Source organism: Ciconia boyciana, chromosome 2, assembly GCF_034638445.1.
Source record: "Ciconia boyciana chromosome 2, ASM3463844v1, whole genome shotgun sequence".
NCBI classification, from domain to species: domain Eukaryota; kingdom Metazoa; phylum Chordata; class Aves; order Ciconiiformes; family Ciconiidae; genus Ciconia; species Ciconia boyciana.
This window is the reverse complement of record NC_132935.1, coordinates 93,178,746-93,194,271: the sequence shown is the minus strand read 5'-3', so window position 1 is coordinate 93,194,271 and position 15,526 is coordinate 93,178,746. Positions and strand designations below refer to the sequence as shown.

Below are 15,526 nucleotides of genomic sequence, written 5' to 3'. Positions count from 1 at the left end.
GACGGGAGGGAAGGAGGGAGGGAAGGATGGCTGTCACCTATGTCCAGCGGCTATAAACAGAGAGGGGACTTTCGGCACAATAGGTTTTTCTACTGGCGAAGCACGGATTTGGTACGACCACGTCCCTCCCTGCCCCCCGAAAGGATGTCAGCGGCTTTCTGCTGCGGTGCCGCCCGCTGTTTAGGGAACATGGAAAGCTGCATCCTGAGATGCAAAGAGCCGGGCTGGGTGGCTGGTTTCGGAGTTCGAGGGATACTGCTGTGATGTTGGAGCCAAAAGAAAGAGAGAGAAGCGACGCTCTGACTACGTCTAAACATAAACAGCCCGGGGCTGGAAAGCAGTTCACCTCCAGGTCTTTGAGAGGAGAGGACAACCCACGGCGAACTGGTCGGGTCCACCTGGGCTTTGCCCAGGTCAAATGGTAGCCCCTCCGCCTACCGCTCCGATGCCATCTTTCTTTCTGACATCTCCGTAAATAAGGTTGCAAATGACCACACGCGCGAAGCCTCGGAGGGGCTCAAGAGACGCGCGGCTCCCCTGGCCCGGGGCTGCCCGTCGGGGCTCCCGTCCCGCCGCCGGCGCCCCTCGCCCGGCTTCGGGGAGGAGGCGGGAGCGGCCGTGCCCGCCGCCCGGGCGTCCGCACGGGGCGAGGGGGCACGGTGGCCACGGTGGCCCCGGCTGCTGCCGTCCTGCTTCGTTTCGGCGGCAGACCCGGGCGGTGCACCTCACATGTGGCTCTCCCATCCGGAGGCCGGGCTGGATAACAGGCAGAGGCAGGGCGCTGGGGAAAGGCAGCGTCGTAGTGTGACCGGGGGAGAGAAACCCGGGCGCCAGGGACTCTTTCTGGGTGGTATCCAGACGCACCGGGGGGGAAACTGATCTTTCTGCCTCCCTGAAACCGTTGCTTCCCCCTTACACGCACACACACAACCCCCGATCACTCTGTGAACCTTCACAATGGTGACTTTTGTGCCTCGACGAGAGAAACCAGAGTCCTGCTGGTTTGAGGTATGCAACTTCACACACGGTAGTTGCGTCAGTTCGCAATTACAGCATCAGAGTGGCTATTGCAAAATCTATTAGATGCAAAATACGGCGGATTAATGGCCCCCCTTCCCTGTGCTGAAACCTCTCGGTGTTACTGCAGCCTCTGCCTGAGGAACAGCTTCGCTACCGTAAACATTGTCCAGATGAAAAGTCAGCAAAGGGTCCGGCTGCCGGAGCGGCACGTTACGGCCGCTCATGGGAGCGAGCGGGAAGCCCATGGAAATTGTTTTTAACGGCAGGTAATACCGTGGGAAAACCGGATGACCTGGGCTGCATGGAAACGTGCTAAAATGCCCTTTTTCTTTTTCTTTCTTTTTTTTTTTCAGCAAAGCAAGAAAGAGTTTTTGAAAATATAAAGTGTTGGAATTGCCATCTAGTCCAGTGCTTGCACATTTATTAATTCTGCCGTGGTGGGAGGAAAGGGAAAAACGTGTAATTAGGCAGGAGCAGGTGAAAGATTCCAGACGGTGAAATACAACAGGCTAAACGGGATAATGTATTCACCATTAAAGGACTGACATTTATTACCGAAAGGAGACCCGTTATGTTTGAATATGAAAAGGAGCAGATATTAGACTATATAAATTACCTCCTTCGCATTACTTGCATCTCATTTAAAATACGTATTTTCATATTTTTTTTATTAACCCACGGATTGGTCTTTCAGAGGCAAAGCCATACCTGCTAAAATACCACCAAGCAAATGATGCGCCTTTAACACGCTCCAAAGACACGATCCCCAAAGCAATCGATCACAGTACAACGTGAGGAAAGGGGGTTTGAAATCAGTGAAGCCAAAAGGGTCTTCTGACGTATTTGTAGTGTCACAAGATCAGGGTGGGTAATTCATCTCACAAACACACACGCGTCTTTCCCGTACAAATTCCACGCCTTAAAATAGATTTCAGCGTGTTCCTTTCAACTGATCTATTATTAACGCTAATGAAGTTTCAGAGGTATAGGCTGCACAATGAATGAAGAGCCCTGGGATGGATTTCGAATATCTGAAGTACTGGTAAAATACTACCCTGCAAATATGTATACGAATCTCCTCGTGTTTCAAGCACGAAAAGAAAATCTTCTTTATTAAAATACAACAGAAAATTAAGAGGAAAAATTAGAAAGGAAATAGCCAAGCCCTCCCTCTCTGCTCCCTTTGAGCTCCCGTTAAAGTGTTAATCTGATTAGAGCCCAAATATTATTTCAGATATTTAGACAAAGGCAACAGCAACGCAAATCAAATCTTCACAGCAGAAGCGGCCAAACAGCTTAAGCAACGTTCATTTTATTGTGCTTTCCCCCCCTTTTTTCTGTTCTTTACTTTTTTTGTTCTTTGGGCACACCTGACATACCACGGAGTCCACTCTGAAGCAGATTAGGAACAAAAGTATGCCCTCTCCGTCCTCAATAAATAAATAAATACACCAAGGACCCGCTTTCCGTATATCACATCCCGTAAGGTCCGTAAAGATTACCTGAACGAGCGAGCTAAAGACCCCGTACAAAGAAACGCGCCCGTGTTTATAAACAGCAGAGGCAGCGGGCGCTTGCTTTGCAGACGGAGAGAGGAAAGCCCTTGGTGGCTGATTAATAAAAAGCAGCTTTGGAGGGCTCGTCAAAACCTTGTCAACCGGAGGAATGCAATCTCTTCAGAAGCGTTTGGTCAGGCAGGCAGCTGGCTGCAGGCAGGGTGGTGCTGCTGGGGCAGGGGCATCCCACCCCGCGCACACACACATGCACACACACTCACGCACACACTTTCCCCTCCGTCCCCGCGGGCGTGGGGGGTGGAAGGCAGCCGGGGTGAGGCAGAGCCTCCTGGCCGGGGAGGGCAGGGAGCGAGCCGGCACACCGGCGTGGAGCCTGCCCGCCGACACGGGCGGCAGCCCGGAGGGAAGGGGAGGAGAGAGCCCGGCGGGAGCCTGCGGAGAAAGCAGACCAACGGGGAAACAAAAAAAGGAAAAAAAAGGAAAAAAAAGTAAAAGTGGGGGAGAAACACGCGTGGCGGAGCGCGGGGTGCGCGCGTGGGTGGGAAGAGCTCCGGGGGAGCATACACATCTATACACACACACACACGTTGGTGCAGGCATGCACGTCGCGCGTGTGCCCGGGGCGCGTGTGCGAGGGTGACCGCGCGCGTAAGGACGCGGGTGGGTAGGCGGTCAGGCACGGGGCCGTAGGGCTCGCGCGGGCCGGCGCGCAAAATGCGCGGGCGCAGGGAGGGTGGCCGCGGGTGCGCAGCGGCCCGCTCGAGCCCGGGGCTCCGCGGAGCTCCAGGCGCCCGCGTGTGCCGGCGAGCGTGTGTGGCCGGTCCCCGAGAGCGGCAGCTCCCAGGGCTGCTGCGGGGATTTCCCCCCCCTTCTTTTTTACTCTCTTTTTTACTTTTTTTTTTTTTTTTGCTCGCTCGCTCCTTTTTTTTCCCTCCTCATTCAGAGCCCCGGGTGTCTCCCGGCCCTCATTGGCCGCCCCGGCTCGGCGGGGCGGAGCTGGGCCGCCTGCAAAAGGAGGAAAAGAAAAAAAAAAAAAAGAGAGAGGAAAAAAAAAAAGGAGCCGGAGAGAGGAGAGGGAGGAAAAAAAAAAGGAGAAAACTGTAAGTGCGTAAAAAAGTTCTCGCCGTGGTGACGGATGCTCAAAAGTTCAGGAGTTTTTCCGATGCTTCCCAAAGCAGCCTGCGACTGAAAAAGAGACTGAAAAAAAGCGAGAGGGAGAGAGAGAGGGAGACTTTGCACTGGGAGATCGGGAAGGTGGATTTTTTTCTTCTTCTGCTCGCTTAAAAAAAGCCAACAAAACACATCCCTCTACTTTTGTCCCTCCTTTGCAGACAACTTGTTGCAGATCCCCGTGGAACAAGGAACTGGGAGCGTGGGAGCCTCTTTGCAAAGGTTTTATTTTCTTAATACTCTTTCTGCGTTTGGAAGTTGCTTTCTCCGCTGCGATTACTGTTTTTTTTCCTCCTCCGTTTTCTTTTTAGAAACATTTTTTCCCCTTTTTCACCCCCCTCTTTTTTTTCCCTTTTTTTGATTTTTTTTTTTTCCCCCCTCCGCGCGGAGTGCGGGACCTTGCCGGTGGGCTTTCCTGGGCGAAGAAGAGGAGACTTTCGGCGCTGCCGTCGTTATTCTTCCTCCCTTTTTCCGCGCTCCGCCGGGGGGGTGGGGGGGTGGGGGTTGCCCGGCCGCCCGGTCCAGCTCGGTCCGCGGAGCGGCGGAGGGGTGGAGGGGGAAGGGACGCGCTGTTTGGTCCGGCGGGGAGGGTGGGGGAAAGCTGACGGGAGGACATGCAGGCTCGCTACTCCGTGTCCAGTCCCAACTCCCTGGGAGTGGTGCCGTACCTCGGCGGAGAGCAGAGCTACTACCGCGCCGCCGCGGCGGCGGCCGGCGGGGGCTACACGGCCATGCCGGCCCCGATGAGCATGTACTCCCACCCGGCCCACGAGCAGTACCCGGCCGGCATGGCCCGCGCCTACGGGCCCTACACGCCGCCGCCGCAGCCCAAGGATATGGTGAAGCCGCCCTACAGCTACATCGCCCTCATCACCATGGCCATCCAGAACGCGCCCGATAAGAAGATCACCTTGAACGGGATCTACCAGTTCATCATGGAGCGGTTCCCTTTCTACCGGGACAACAAGCAGGGCTGGCAGAACAGCATCCGCCACAACCTCTCCCTCAACGAGTGCTTCGTCAAGGTGCCCCGCGACGACAAGAAGCCCGGCAAGGGCAGCTACTGGACCCTCGACCCCGACTCCTACAACATGTTCGAGAACGGCAGCTTCCTCCGCCGCCGCCGCCGCTTCAAGAAGAAGGACGCCGTCAAGGACAAGGAGGAGAAGGACCGCCTGCACCTCAAGGACCATGCCCCGCCGCGCCCGCCGCCGCCCGCCGCCGCCGCCGCCGAGCCCGAGGGCGGCCCCGCCGGGGGCAGCGCCGCGCCGCCGCCGCCGCCCGTCCGCATCCAGGACATCAAGACGGAGAACGGCACGGCCTCGCCGCCGCAGGCCGTGTCCCCCCCCGGCGCCGCGCCGCCGCTGGGCGCCGTGCCCAAGATCGAGAGCCCCGACAGCAGCAGCAGCCTCTCCAGCGGCGGCAGCCCCCGCAGCACCCTCCCCTCCAGCCGCTCCCTCAGCCTGGAGGCCCCCGAGCCGCCGCCGCCGCCCCCGCCGCCGCCCCCGCCGCCGCCCCACCACCACGGCCCGGGCTTCAGCGTGGACAACATCATGACCTCGCTGCGGGGCTCGCCGCAGGCCGCCGCCGAGCTGGGCGCCGGCCTCCTGGCCCCCGCCGCCGCCGCCCCGCGCACCGGCATCCCGCCCGCCCTCTCCCTCGGCGGCTACTCGCCGGGCCACAGCTCCGTCTACGGCTCGCCCTGCGGCCAGGCGGCCGCCGGCGCCGCCGCCGGCACCTACCACTGCAACATGCAGGCCATGAGCCTCTACGCGGCGGCGGGCGGCGCCGACCGCCCCGGCCACCTGCCCGCCGCCGCCGCCAGCCCCGCCGAGGACCCGCTGCCCGACTACGCCATGCCCACGGGCGGCGGCGGCGGCGGCGGCGGCGGGGCGGGGGGCGGCGGCGGCGGCGGGGCGCTGGGGCACGGCGGGCTGGGCGGCGCGGCGGGCGGCCACCAGGAGGGGCACCACCCGCACCCGCACCCGCACCAGGGCCGCCTGGCCTCCTGGTACCTCAACCAGGCGGCGGCGGCGGCGGCGGCAGCGGCGGCGGCGGCGGGGGAGCTGGGCCCGCTGGCGGGCGCGGCGGGCTACGCGGGGCCGCAGCAGGGCTTCGCCGCCGCCCCGCGGGAGGTCTTCGAGGCGCCGCGGCTGGGCCTCAGCGCCTCGCCGGGCGGCGGCGGCGGCGGTGGCGGCGGGGCGGGGGGCGGCGGCGGCGGCGGCGGCGGGGCGGGGGGCGGCGGCAGCTGTCAGATGGCCTTCCCCGGCAGCCAGCCGCTCTACCGCACCTCCGGGGCCTTCGTCTACGACTGCGGCAAGTTCTGAGCGCGCCCCGCCGCGGAGAGACCGCGGGGACACCGCGCAGCACCGCGCCGCCGGCCCCCGCCGCGCCCGCGGAGGGAAGCGGGCGCACGCGAAAAGCTTTTGTACAGAGACAGCCCCAAAGCATGTCTTGGTTTGTTAAAGGACAGTGTTACTCCAATAACACGTAAGTTTTTTTTTAATTGCTTTGAGAAATACTCCCCCCCGCCCCTTCCCCATCCCTTAAGGTATTGTCATGCCCCGCGCTTAAAAGGGGGCGAAAAGTCCAGCGTAGAGTACCAGCTTCTCCCCCCCCCCTTCCTCTTTTACAAGGACTTGTTTTAAAATGTAAATTGCGACATAGTAATTTATTTTTAATTTGTAGTTGGATGTTGCGGACCAAACGCCAGAAAGTGTTTCCCCCTGCCCTGAAAAGTGACGTTAAAATTGACTGAAACGCTGATTTTTTCACTATATATAAAAAGGGAAACCGTATTAATCTTATTCTATCAATATTTTCCTTTTTTTTGTTGTTGAAAATATTCTGAAGGTATTGCATTGTTTGTTTATTAATAAATTACCATTCAGTTGGAATGATCCTTCACACGTCTGTATATTTTAATACTTTCATTTAGAGAGCGAGAGAAAGAGAGGGAAAAGGGATTTCATAACTAACTTTGTCGCTGGAACAGCTCGTTCCCCTCCGCACAAATTCCAAAGACCATTTAGGAACTGCCAGGTCGAAAAATCCCTTTTTCAGTCTCTTCTGCAATATGTTCCACTTAGTCAGCTCGCCTTATCCGCTAGGAAAAAAATACTTTCCCATGGCAGCTCTGAGTTGGCAAATAAACAAACACGTTTTCTTAGCAATTAATGGGCAAGACCTGGAAACATTTGACCAGACACGGTAGTATGACAACATTCGGGCTTTTTAAATAATATGCCTATGTAAGGATATATTCAGCGATAACTCCGAGGTAGAAGTACATGCCCCAGATTCCTGCCCTTGTGTAACTGTGTATATATCGAGCTGTCGATCTCTCTGTGTGTATTTCAAATGTATTTATATATAGGATTTACATATGTATCTATATTTAAAGAAGGATTACGTATTTATTTATAGCTGCATACACGCATTGCATATGTTACTAAACTCCACCGTGTATAGTAGATGCCAGATATTCTGTAGTACGTATATTCTTAAATATAATGTAAGCATGTCAATCACTGCTTCGTAGAATTGATAGCAATGCGCGCAATCACATCCGTGAAGCCGCTTCTGTAATACATATTTTTTAAGTACTATTTTATTTCAGAAAGAAAAAAAAAGAAGTTGCATTTAAGGGTGCTTGTACAGTCTACCCTTACACCTTTACAGCTCTGCTTTACTCCTGTCCTTTAGGGACGTTACTGGTATGTTGGAAGTGCCCTAATCGCTCGGACTGAAATTACTTTAGAAAGAGCTTGCGTGGGAGAATTTTTCTTATATAGTTGGTGGGGTGTTTGGGGTTTTTTTTTGGGTCTCCTTCCCTCCCTTCTTTTTCCTTAAATCGGAAAAAAAAAAAAAATTTACCAAGGTAGCAGATGAGTGCTGCACAGACTGACGTCTTGTCAGATCAAGAATCTCACCTTCTGGACAATTTGCAATTAAGAACCTACGGGCAATGGGGATCCCCTTCCCCCTTTGTAAATAACCACCAAAATGCAATAAATTCATTAACTTAAAAGAATCTGCCTTGTCAGTCAGACTTGGGAAGAAGATCATTTGATTACAGATATTTAAGGCCTAAAGTTGGCTTTCAAGATAATACAGTTTCCTATCAGTATCTCTTATCTAAAGGCAACACTTAGCAGTAATTGCTGTTGCATTGTTAAAGGTTACACTAAATAAATACAAAGGTATTTACAGTTAAACCTTATTACCTCGCTTTTGAGCTGCGCTTCCCCTCCAAAGCAATAATCTTAATATTCAGAAAACGCCTCCAGCAGATCGAATGAACCGGGTGTGCGTGCGGGTGTGTGTGTGACGTTATAACGTTGGCTTAAAATACGTTTATTTAAGTATCGCATAGTCTTTGCTTTTTCGTGCTAGTACCTCTGAAGAGATTACCGGCCTTCTTTATATTTATTTGTTTGCTAAGTTGGGTGAGAGAAACTCAAACGCTCCGTCGTCCGGTTATGGTAGAGCTGAAGCGAAGGACGAGGAAAGCTGAACGCCTTCGCTCCGGGGGCACGTTTTAATCGCAGCTCCCCGTTTTTCACCAGTAAAGGGAAATAAAACGTTACCTCTTCCCGGTCGGGCTCCCCTTCTGCTCCCCACCATCCCTGTCCCGGTACCGAGCGGGGGGCAGCTGAGCTGGCGGCTCCCGCCTCCCCTCCCCTTGTGACCGGGGTTGCCGGGCCGGGGGGCACGGCGCGGCGTTCGCCGCCTGCCTCCCTCGCTCCCCCTCCTTGGAAAGGGGAGCCCCGGCGGCGGCAGCTCCCTCTGCCCCCGGCAGCTGGGTTTGCCAGCGAGGCGGCAGCATTGGTAACGCCGTTCCCGCCTCCCCCCGCCCGGTATTGAAAATAAAACTAAAAAGTTAAAGAACGGAGAGGGTAGAGAGGCGATTGCATGTACTATTGGCCTGTTATTTTCGTTGCGATCAGGCGCCGGCTTTCCTGTATTTTGGGTTTTCTCGGCCGTCTCCAGCGGTAGGGTGTTTGTGGCGAAAATACATAGGCGGGACAGCGGTTGTTAGCTCGGCTTGTTTAATCACCCGTTGCATTGTCAGTGGTGCTGCTCGGCTGGGGGAGCTGGGGGGGCCGTGCGGAGCTTGAACAAGTGCCGTCTATAATTACTGCTAATGCCCCGGCCGCCCCGGGGCGGCCCGCTGCCCTCCGCGGCCCCGGCACCGCGGGGAGGCCGCGCAACTTGCGCTCGCCGCGGCCCTGGCTGCAAAAGGGCCGGGTGGAGGGGGCTCGCCCGGCCGAGGGGCGGCTCGCAGCCAGGGAGGGGGCGAAGGGAAACGTCCCGCTCGGCCGCCAGGTAGGTCGTGCCGGGATCCTCTGCCCCCGCGGGGATCCCTTTCCTGAAGTGACGTGCGTGGTCGCGGCGGAGGTCACCTCCCGCTCCTCGGTGCGACGGGCCGGCTGGCCGCACACGCGTGCTTCGGCTTGGGTTTTAAAAAAATAATATTACTATCATCCTTTATTTCTCCCCCCCTCCGCACAGAAATTATTCACAACGAAAACAGCATTAGCGGTGCAGAGGGTCTCCCCGCTGGGCAGTGAGTCGGGCGGGCGCGCAGGCCGGTGCCGCGGGGTCCCTGCGCGGTGCTGCGCGGAGGTGGGCCGGCCGCGCCGCTCCGCCGGGCCGGGGCCTCCGGCGTGAGAGGTTGCTGGTGCTGCTGCTGCTGGTGCTGCTGCTGCTGCTGCTGCTGCTGCGGGGGAAAGGCCCGGCGGGCTTGCTAGAAACCTTCCCGGGCTGGGGCAGAGCCGCGGGGCGGGCGCGGAGCGGGGCGTCCGCCTGCGGGCAGCGCTCCTGCCTGTAAGACACGAACTGCGGGCAGCGGGGCCCAGCGCCGGGCACGGGCCCTCGCCCCTCTTGTCCTTCCCTTTGCGAGCAGGAGGCAAACCCGAGTGTCCCTTCTGACCTGTGATTGTCTCCCAGCAGAACTGGGCCAGCCCCGAACGCCAAAAGAGATGCGGTCCGACCCTGCGCAGAGGTGGGCATGGGACGTGCGCCCAGGTGGCAGCTGAAAGGTGCATCCGTAAGGCCTCTGCGTCTTTGGCGGCAGCGCGTACAGCAAGCGGGGACGCATGCTGCTCGGCCCCAGCCTTGCCTGCAGAGCGGTCCATTAGGTGCCAGGTTAGCACGGCGCTTTGTGTTGTATTTTTAGCTCAAGCTGGTTTTTTTTTTTTTTTTCCCAAAACTATTGCTTTGCTTGTCGTCTAGGAAAAAAAACCCCACACCACTTTTTTTCTTTTTAATTAATTTGAGGGACCGTTTAGCTGGTTCTGGTGTTTTCTTAATTGTATTTGCTCATCTGTCACTTAAACTGAAGAAAGCGTAGAGAAGAGGAATATTCTCCCTGCGAAGTTTTCTCCTTGGAATTTCTTCTTAAAGCGAGTGACAGTTCATGTTATGTTCTGCAAAGGTCGTAACCAAAAATAGTGGAGAATTGCATGCAAATAGTTGAGAGGACATGGATTAAAACCCCTTCCCTACCTCCACAGGCCAGGTCAGAGGGAGAACGTGGCGAGACTGTGTTGTGGATGGAGACGTTAAGGGAATGTTTCCAACCGGGCATTTTACGATAATCTGGGGCCCTTCCTGAAAGCCACAAAGTTCGGGAAAGGCGCTTCGAAGTTAGCACGGGGGTATTTTCATAGTCGTGCTTAACTTGGTAGCGCTGTCGCTAACCCTGGGGTAGCAGCGTATTGACCAGCCAACTGTACGCCGGCAGCAGGCTGTCCTCTGCCCTCCCCTCCCCAAAAATACACTGCTGGAGCGGGGCGAGGTTAAAGCTTTGTCCTCGGCTCCGGAGGCTTTGCTTGCGTGTTGCGGGCAGGTGGCAAGCGGCGCACGCCAAGGCCGGCGCGGGTTTTGCGGGGGGCAGAATGGTGCCGCCGCGCAGAAAGGAGCAGCCGCCCACGGTCGGGGGCCGAGTGCCTCTCGGTGCCCACGTGAAGATGAGCGTGAGGTCACAATGCGCAGTCTTCATTACGCCGTCTCGATTGCGTAGGCGAAAGCGTGCAGCGCCGAGGCGCGCACATGGCTGCGCTGCGCGGAGGCAGGCAGAGGAGCGGCGCGGCGCGTAGAAACGGTCCCCCCTCCTCTTCCTGAAATCACCCATTTCAACAGCGACCGCTAATTGAACATTAGCTTTCAATTAATTTCGCTTGTAAAGTAATTTAAGATGGACTGACCAGTGTGGTCTGTCCGTTTTTTCCCCGGTTCCCTGTGTTGGGGCCGGGCATCTTGGCTAAACGCTTCCGACATTTTGAGATGCGTGGGTGGGTTTTTTCGGGAAGGGGATGAGGTGGGTGCCGCTGGGGTGCCCGAGGCCGAGCTGTCGCTGCGCGGGGGCGCAGGTGGCGCGGCCAGGCGCGCAGCCGGGGCAGCGCGGAGGGCGAGGACAGGTTTACGCGGCAAGCTGCGCAAGAGGTGCTCCGCGTCGACCTGGCGGGCCTAAAGTGAGGCGTGAGGGAGCTGCTCGGTGCTCCCGTGGGACGTGCACGGGTTTCGATCCGCCGACATCTCGCACACAAGCTCACAGGCTGGGAGGATCCCACTTACCCTTCCCGTGTGGGGTGGGTGTTGTTTTTTTTTTTTCCTTTTTTTTTCCCCCGTTCCCCTTCGGCCTCGCCTCCCCGGCGGCTTGTCTATGTTGTGAATCCGCCCCAAAGGTGGTGCGGTGCCGCCGTGAACGTAGCCCTCCTGGTTTAATTACGCTGGGGCTCATAAAGCCATTCGCTTCTTTCCAAAGTAATAAACAAACGTCGCGTTAGGTCAAGATTGATGGTGTCCATGCAATAAAAACGGGCCAGGTCAGGAAGGAATAAAATTCAATCAGAGCTCGCGGAATCATTTTTCAGGGGACAGAAAGACAGAAAAGGAGACGGGGGTCAAGGGAGACGATGTCGCCATTCACAACACACCAGCCGGGAGGGGGGAGGGCGAGGGTTAACGAGCGATTGTTTTTTATCAAGCGGAGCCTAATTGAACGAAACAATAGCCGCATCGGCGGGGGAGGGCCGGCTCCTTGCGCGGGGGAGTCTCTGCGGGGCCGGGCTGCAGCCCCGCACCCTGGCGCCGCGGGCACCAGGGACCCCTCGCAGCAATGCTGCGGGCCCCCCCAAAAAAACCCACTTTACACAAGCACCTGGGGCAACGGGCAGGTCTCTTTGTCCTAGCCCGGGGGCTGGCAGTGCAGACAGCGGTAGCAAACGGCCGGGTGCTTAGGGGAAGAGAGCAGGACCCCTTCGTTTTGCAGGAAGGCGTCCTAAGGGGCCCGCTTGGAGGGCCGGAGAAGCAAGCCCCAGCTCTCCCGAGGGTCACTCCGGCTGGTCCGGCAGGAGCAGGGAGCCTCGGTGTCACTTGCAACCAACCCCTCTCCCCTTGGGTTTAGTTTGGTGGGAACGCTGCTCGCACGCAGAGATTTGGGAAGCGGCTGCGGAGGGAGTATTCGCTGGTCACCCGAGGGGCGGTGGGTGCCGGCCCAGCTCTGTCGGAGGGTGGCCGGGCGCGGCGGAGCGGGGCCGTCGGGGGGCCGCGGTGAGCAGGGAGGAGGCGGCAGCGGCACAGCCCCGCAGGGAAGCCCCTGCGGTCCGAGGGGCTCGTTTTCGTCCTGACCCGGCCTCGCCTGCCTCGCCAGCCCGCCGCCGTTGTGCGCTGCGCGGGCCGGGAAGGCAGCCGGCAAACGCCTCCTCCCTCCGTTGAACCGGCAGGGTGTTTGGGGGGGATTTTTCCCTCACCCCCAAGAAAACGCGTCTGTCGCACGCACCTCCACCTTCTAGGCCTATAACTTGCGCCTTGCTTGGTATGTGTGTGCCGCAAAATAATCGCTATGAAAAAGTACTGGGATGGGGGAGGAAGGCGGCCCGGGCTACCGGTGAGAGCATGCAAGTTCTCTGGCTGAATGGGAATTGGGTGGTCGGCAATTTTTTTGCCCCCTAAATAAACACAGCTTGAAACGACTTGGGTGGGCAGAAGGGAACAATTTGTGAGCCAGAGAGGCAGTGAGCTGGGCAGGCAGCCGGCCCGCGACTTACCTGCTGGAGACTTTCACCTGACCTTTAGGTGTCAGGGGGCTTGGTTGTGCAGTGTGTTACCCCACATTCAGGTCAGCTGCTTTAGGCTGCGTTCAGCAGAATTAAAACAGCAACAATGCAACCCCCAAACTGGAATCCCCCCTCCTTTCCAGCCCCCATCACCTCTGGGGAGAATGCAGGAAAACCAACACATTTAGAACCATTAACTCTTAAAATAGCTGAATTTCCTCCCGTAGAAAAAACGCAAATTATTACACTCATGAGTTCAGGATATTTATATATTATATGAATCGATGAATAAACAGGTCATATCGCTACAGCCGTCGTCCCTCGGAAGGCAAGCGCTCGGTTTAGAAGAAACGCCGTAGCCGATTCCCCCCACCGTTCCTGGAATTTTACTTGCCAGAACATTTAAGCGGCCGAGTTTAATTTTTTTTTTAAATAAATATTTGAAATAAGGAAAAAGAAGAATGTTTTCCAATGAACGATAATGTAAAAGTACTGATAATATCGTCCAAAGCAGAAGAGAATTGTTTAAACAACGTCGGTGCTTGCAAGATTGCTCAGTATAAATACATTCGCACTGCCTTTTTGATGCGAGTTTCTACTGGAACTCTTTTTTTCTGTATATGTGTGTGTGTATAGATACGTATTTCCCCGCTCCGACTGTGTGAAATGGGTCTGCAGCTGCAAGCTAAGCGGAGCGCACGCCGCCCTGCCCGGCCCCGGGACGGGGCTGCCCGGCTGCCCACGCTGCACGACGGGGCGCAGGGCGAGGGCTGCGGGCAGGAGCCGGGCGCTCAGACGCCTCGCCTCTGCCAGCGAGAAGCTGCTCGCCGTTTTCCCTTAGCGAGGATTTATGAAAGTGCTCGCGGCCAGCGCTTCTAACCTCGCCTCTCAAGGATGGGATGGATTTAAAACCGAATAACGAATTGCAGAAAAATTACGGCTTTCTCTCGACGCCATTCCCCGCCCCCCAAGGGCTCCGTCGGGGGGGGCGGGGGGGGAATCGAGCGAGGAGGGGGGGACGGAGCGCGGAATGAACCGGTGCGAGCTCATTAGCAAAGCAAAGGTTGCAATTAGCGTCTGCTGCTGCGAACCGACCTCTCCCCCGCCCGCCTCCCCTAGCCCCCATCACCAAATAATTGCAAAGTATCTGTTGATGTTTGTCTTCCACCCGTCAAAACGTTGGAGCTCTGCCTGCTCCAGCGCTCTTTTCTGGGTTTGTTGTGTCTGGAGACAATGCTCCGCCAGCGAACTATCAGAGGTGAAGGGGGGTCACACGGGGAGGCCGGGAGCGCGGCCCTGCGAGCCGGCCGGGGGCCTCCCCTCGCCTCCCGCCCCTGCAAACCTGCCGCCCAGAGGCGAGGGCGGGGCGGCGACCCCCGGCCGCCGAGGCCGGTCCCCCTCTGCCCGCGCTGCCCCGGGGCAGCCGGGTGCCTGCCTTCCCGGCCGGGCGAGGAGAGGGAAGAGGATGTGACCCTCGTGTCCGCCCGGGGGGACGTGGCTGCTGGACGTGCAAGGGGCCGGGGGGAGGCGGGGGTCTCCTCCGCTCCCCCAGCTTACACCTACATTTTTATTTTCCTGACTACACTTACGGCTATCCATCCCTCTGCGTGCGCGACCAGAGCTGGCCGCGGAGCCGTGTCCCACCACCTACCCACCCACCCCGGCGTGTGCGTGCCCGAGTAGCGGCTCTGTTTCCCCCCCTCAGCCCCCCTTTGCTTTTACCCTTCAGGCTGACGCTGCGAGCAGGAGGTGTATTTTTAGATGGCGCTGGCGGTTTTGCTCCGCGACCCCGAGGAAACCCCCGTCGCTTTGTCTCGCCGGCCTTCCGCGCCGGGGCCGGGGAGGAGGGCGGCGGGCGGGCCGGCTGCGCCGCCGGCGGGCCTTGGGGCAAGGCCGACCCCCGCCCCGGCCCTCTCGCCACAGCGCTGGGGCAACCCCACCGCAGGCGTCCGTGGCTGCTTGCGCCCTGCGGGGATTTTGCAGTTCACGAGTGGCCGGTGGTCCCGAGCGCCCCTGAAAGGCCTCAGGAAAGGGAAAAATAATTTAAAAAAAAAAAAAAGAAAAAGGCTTTCGTGGCAGTTTTACCGTTGGCAAGACAGGCTCCGGGGGAAGGGCTGCGGCCCGCACGGCGGAGGCGAGGGGCTGAGTTACGGCTGCGAGATGCGGGGCGGCGGCGCTGACAGGCGGCGGGCGCAGGGGAGCGCGCCCGGCCTTCGCGGCTCGTAACTCCCGGCCCCGCGGAGCAGGGAGCCGCAGGCCGGGCCGGGCCGGCTCTCCCGAGCGGGCCCCAGCCCTCCGCAACCCGCTGGCCAGGAGCTGGGCCCGCTCCCCTCTCCCTGACCGCCCGGGCAGCCCGCACCACCCAGCGCTGCCATTACTATCCCGCTTCTCCCCGTAGTCGCGGCGCAGGGTAGCCCTCTCCGCTTCCCACGACGCGGTGGGACAGGCTGCCCGGGCGAGGGGCCCCCCCGGCAGGCTCCCGGGTCGGCGCTCCCCTCCCCGGCCCCTGGCAGGCAGGGCGGCCGCACGCTGGCCCCGGCGAGCAACCGGCCTTCCCGGGCCCATGCTGCCGCTCCGGCGGCGGCAGAGCCGGGCTGAGCCTTTCTTGGGCGTGCCGGCCAGCGAAAGCAAAACCCACCTTGCCCTTTGCTTTGTTCGCTGCGGCCGGTAGGACGCTTGGGAAGGGGATGGGAGGCTGGGGGCATGCTCGGTTATTGACTACCGGAGTTGCCCTTTTAAATTAACGAAGCTGTA

General features: G+C 58.3%; 1 protein-coding gene across 3 annotated transcripts; it reads left to right on the top strand.

Moving 5' to 3' along the window:
• The first annotated feature begins 3,589 nt into the window (after positions 1-3,589).
• Positions 3,590-7,748, top strand: FOXC1 (forkhead box C1). Of its 3 annotated transcripts, none has more exons than XM_072853188.1 (3): positions 3,590-3,791; positions 3,869-3,929; positions 4,484-7,748. In XM_072853188.1, the coding sequence occupies exon 3, from the start codon at positions 4,496-4,498 to the stop codon at positions 6,032-6,034; it is 1,539 nt and encodes a 512-aa protein (XP_072709289.1). In that variant the 5' UTR covers positions 3,590-3,791; positions 3,869-3,929; positions 4,484-4,495; the 3' UTR covers positions 6,035-7,748. The 3 variants fall into 3 exon arrangements, with proteins under 3 accessions (XP_072709289.1, XP_072709290.1, XP_072709288.1); XM_072853189.1 differs by having other exon boundaries at positions 3,603-3,637; XM_072853187.1 differs by lacking the exons at positions 3,590-3,791; positions 3,869-3,929 and having other exon boundaries at positions 4,275-6,197; positions 6,396-7,746.
• The last annotated feature ends 7,778 nt before the right edge of the window (positions 7,749-15,526 follow it).

What these genes read in the sequence shown, in the direction of transcription:
- FOXC1 (XM_072853187.1), top strand. Translation starts at nt 4,322, where the DNA reads ATGCAGGCTCGCTACTCCGTGTCCAGTCCCAACTCCCTGGGAGTGGTG.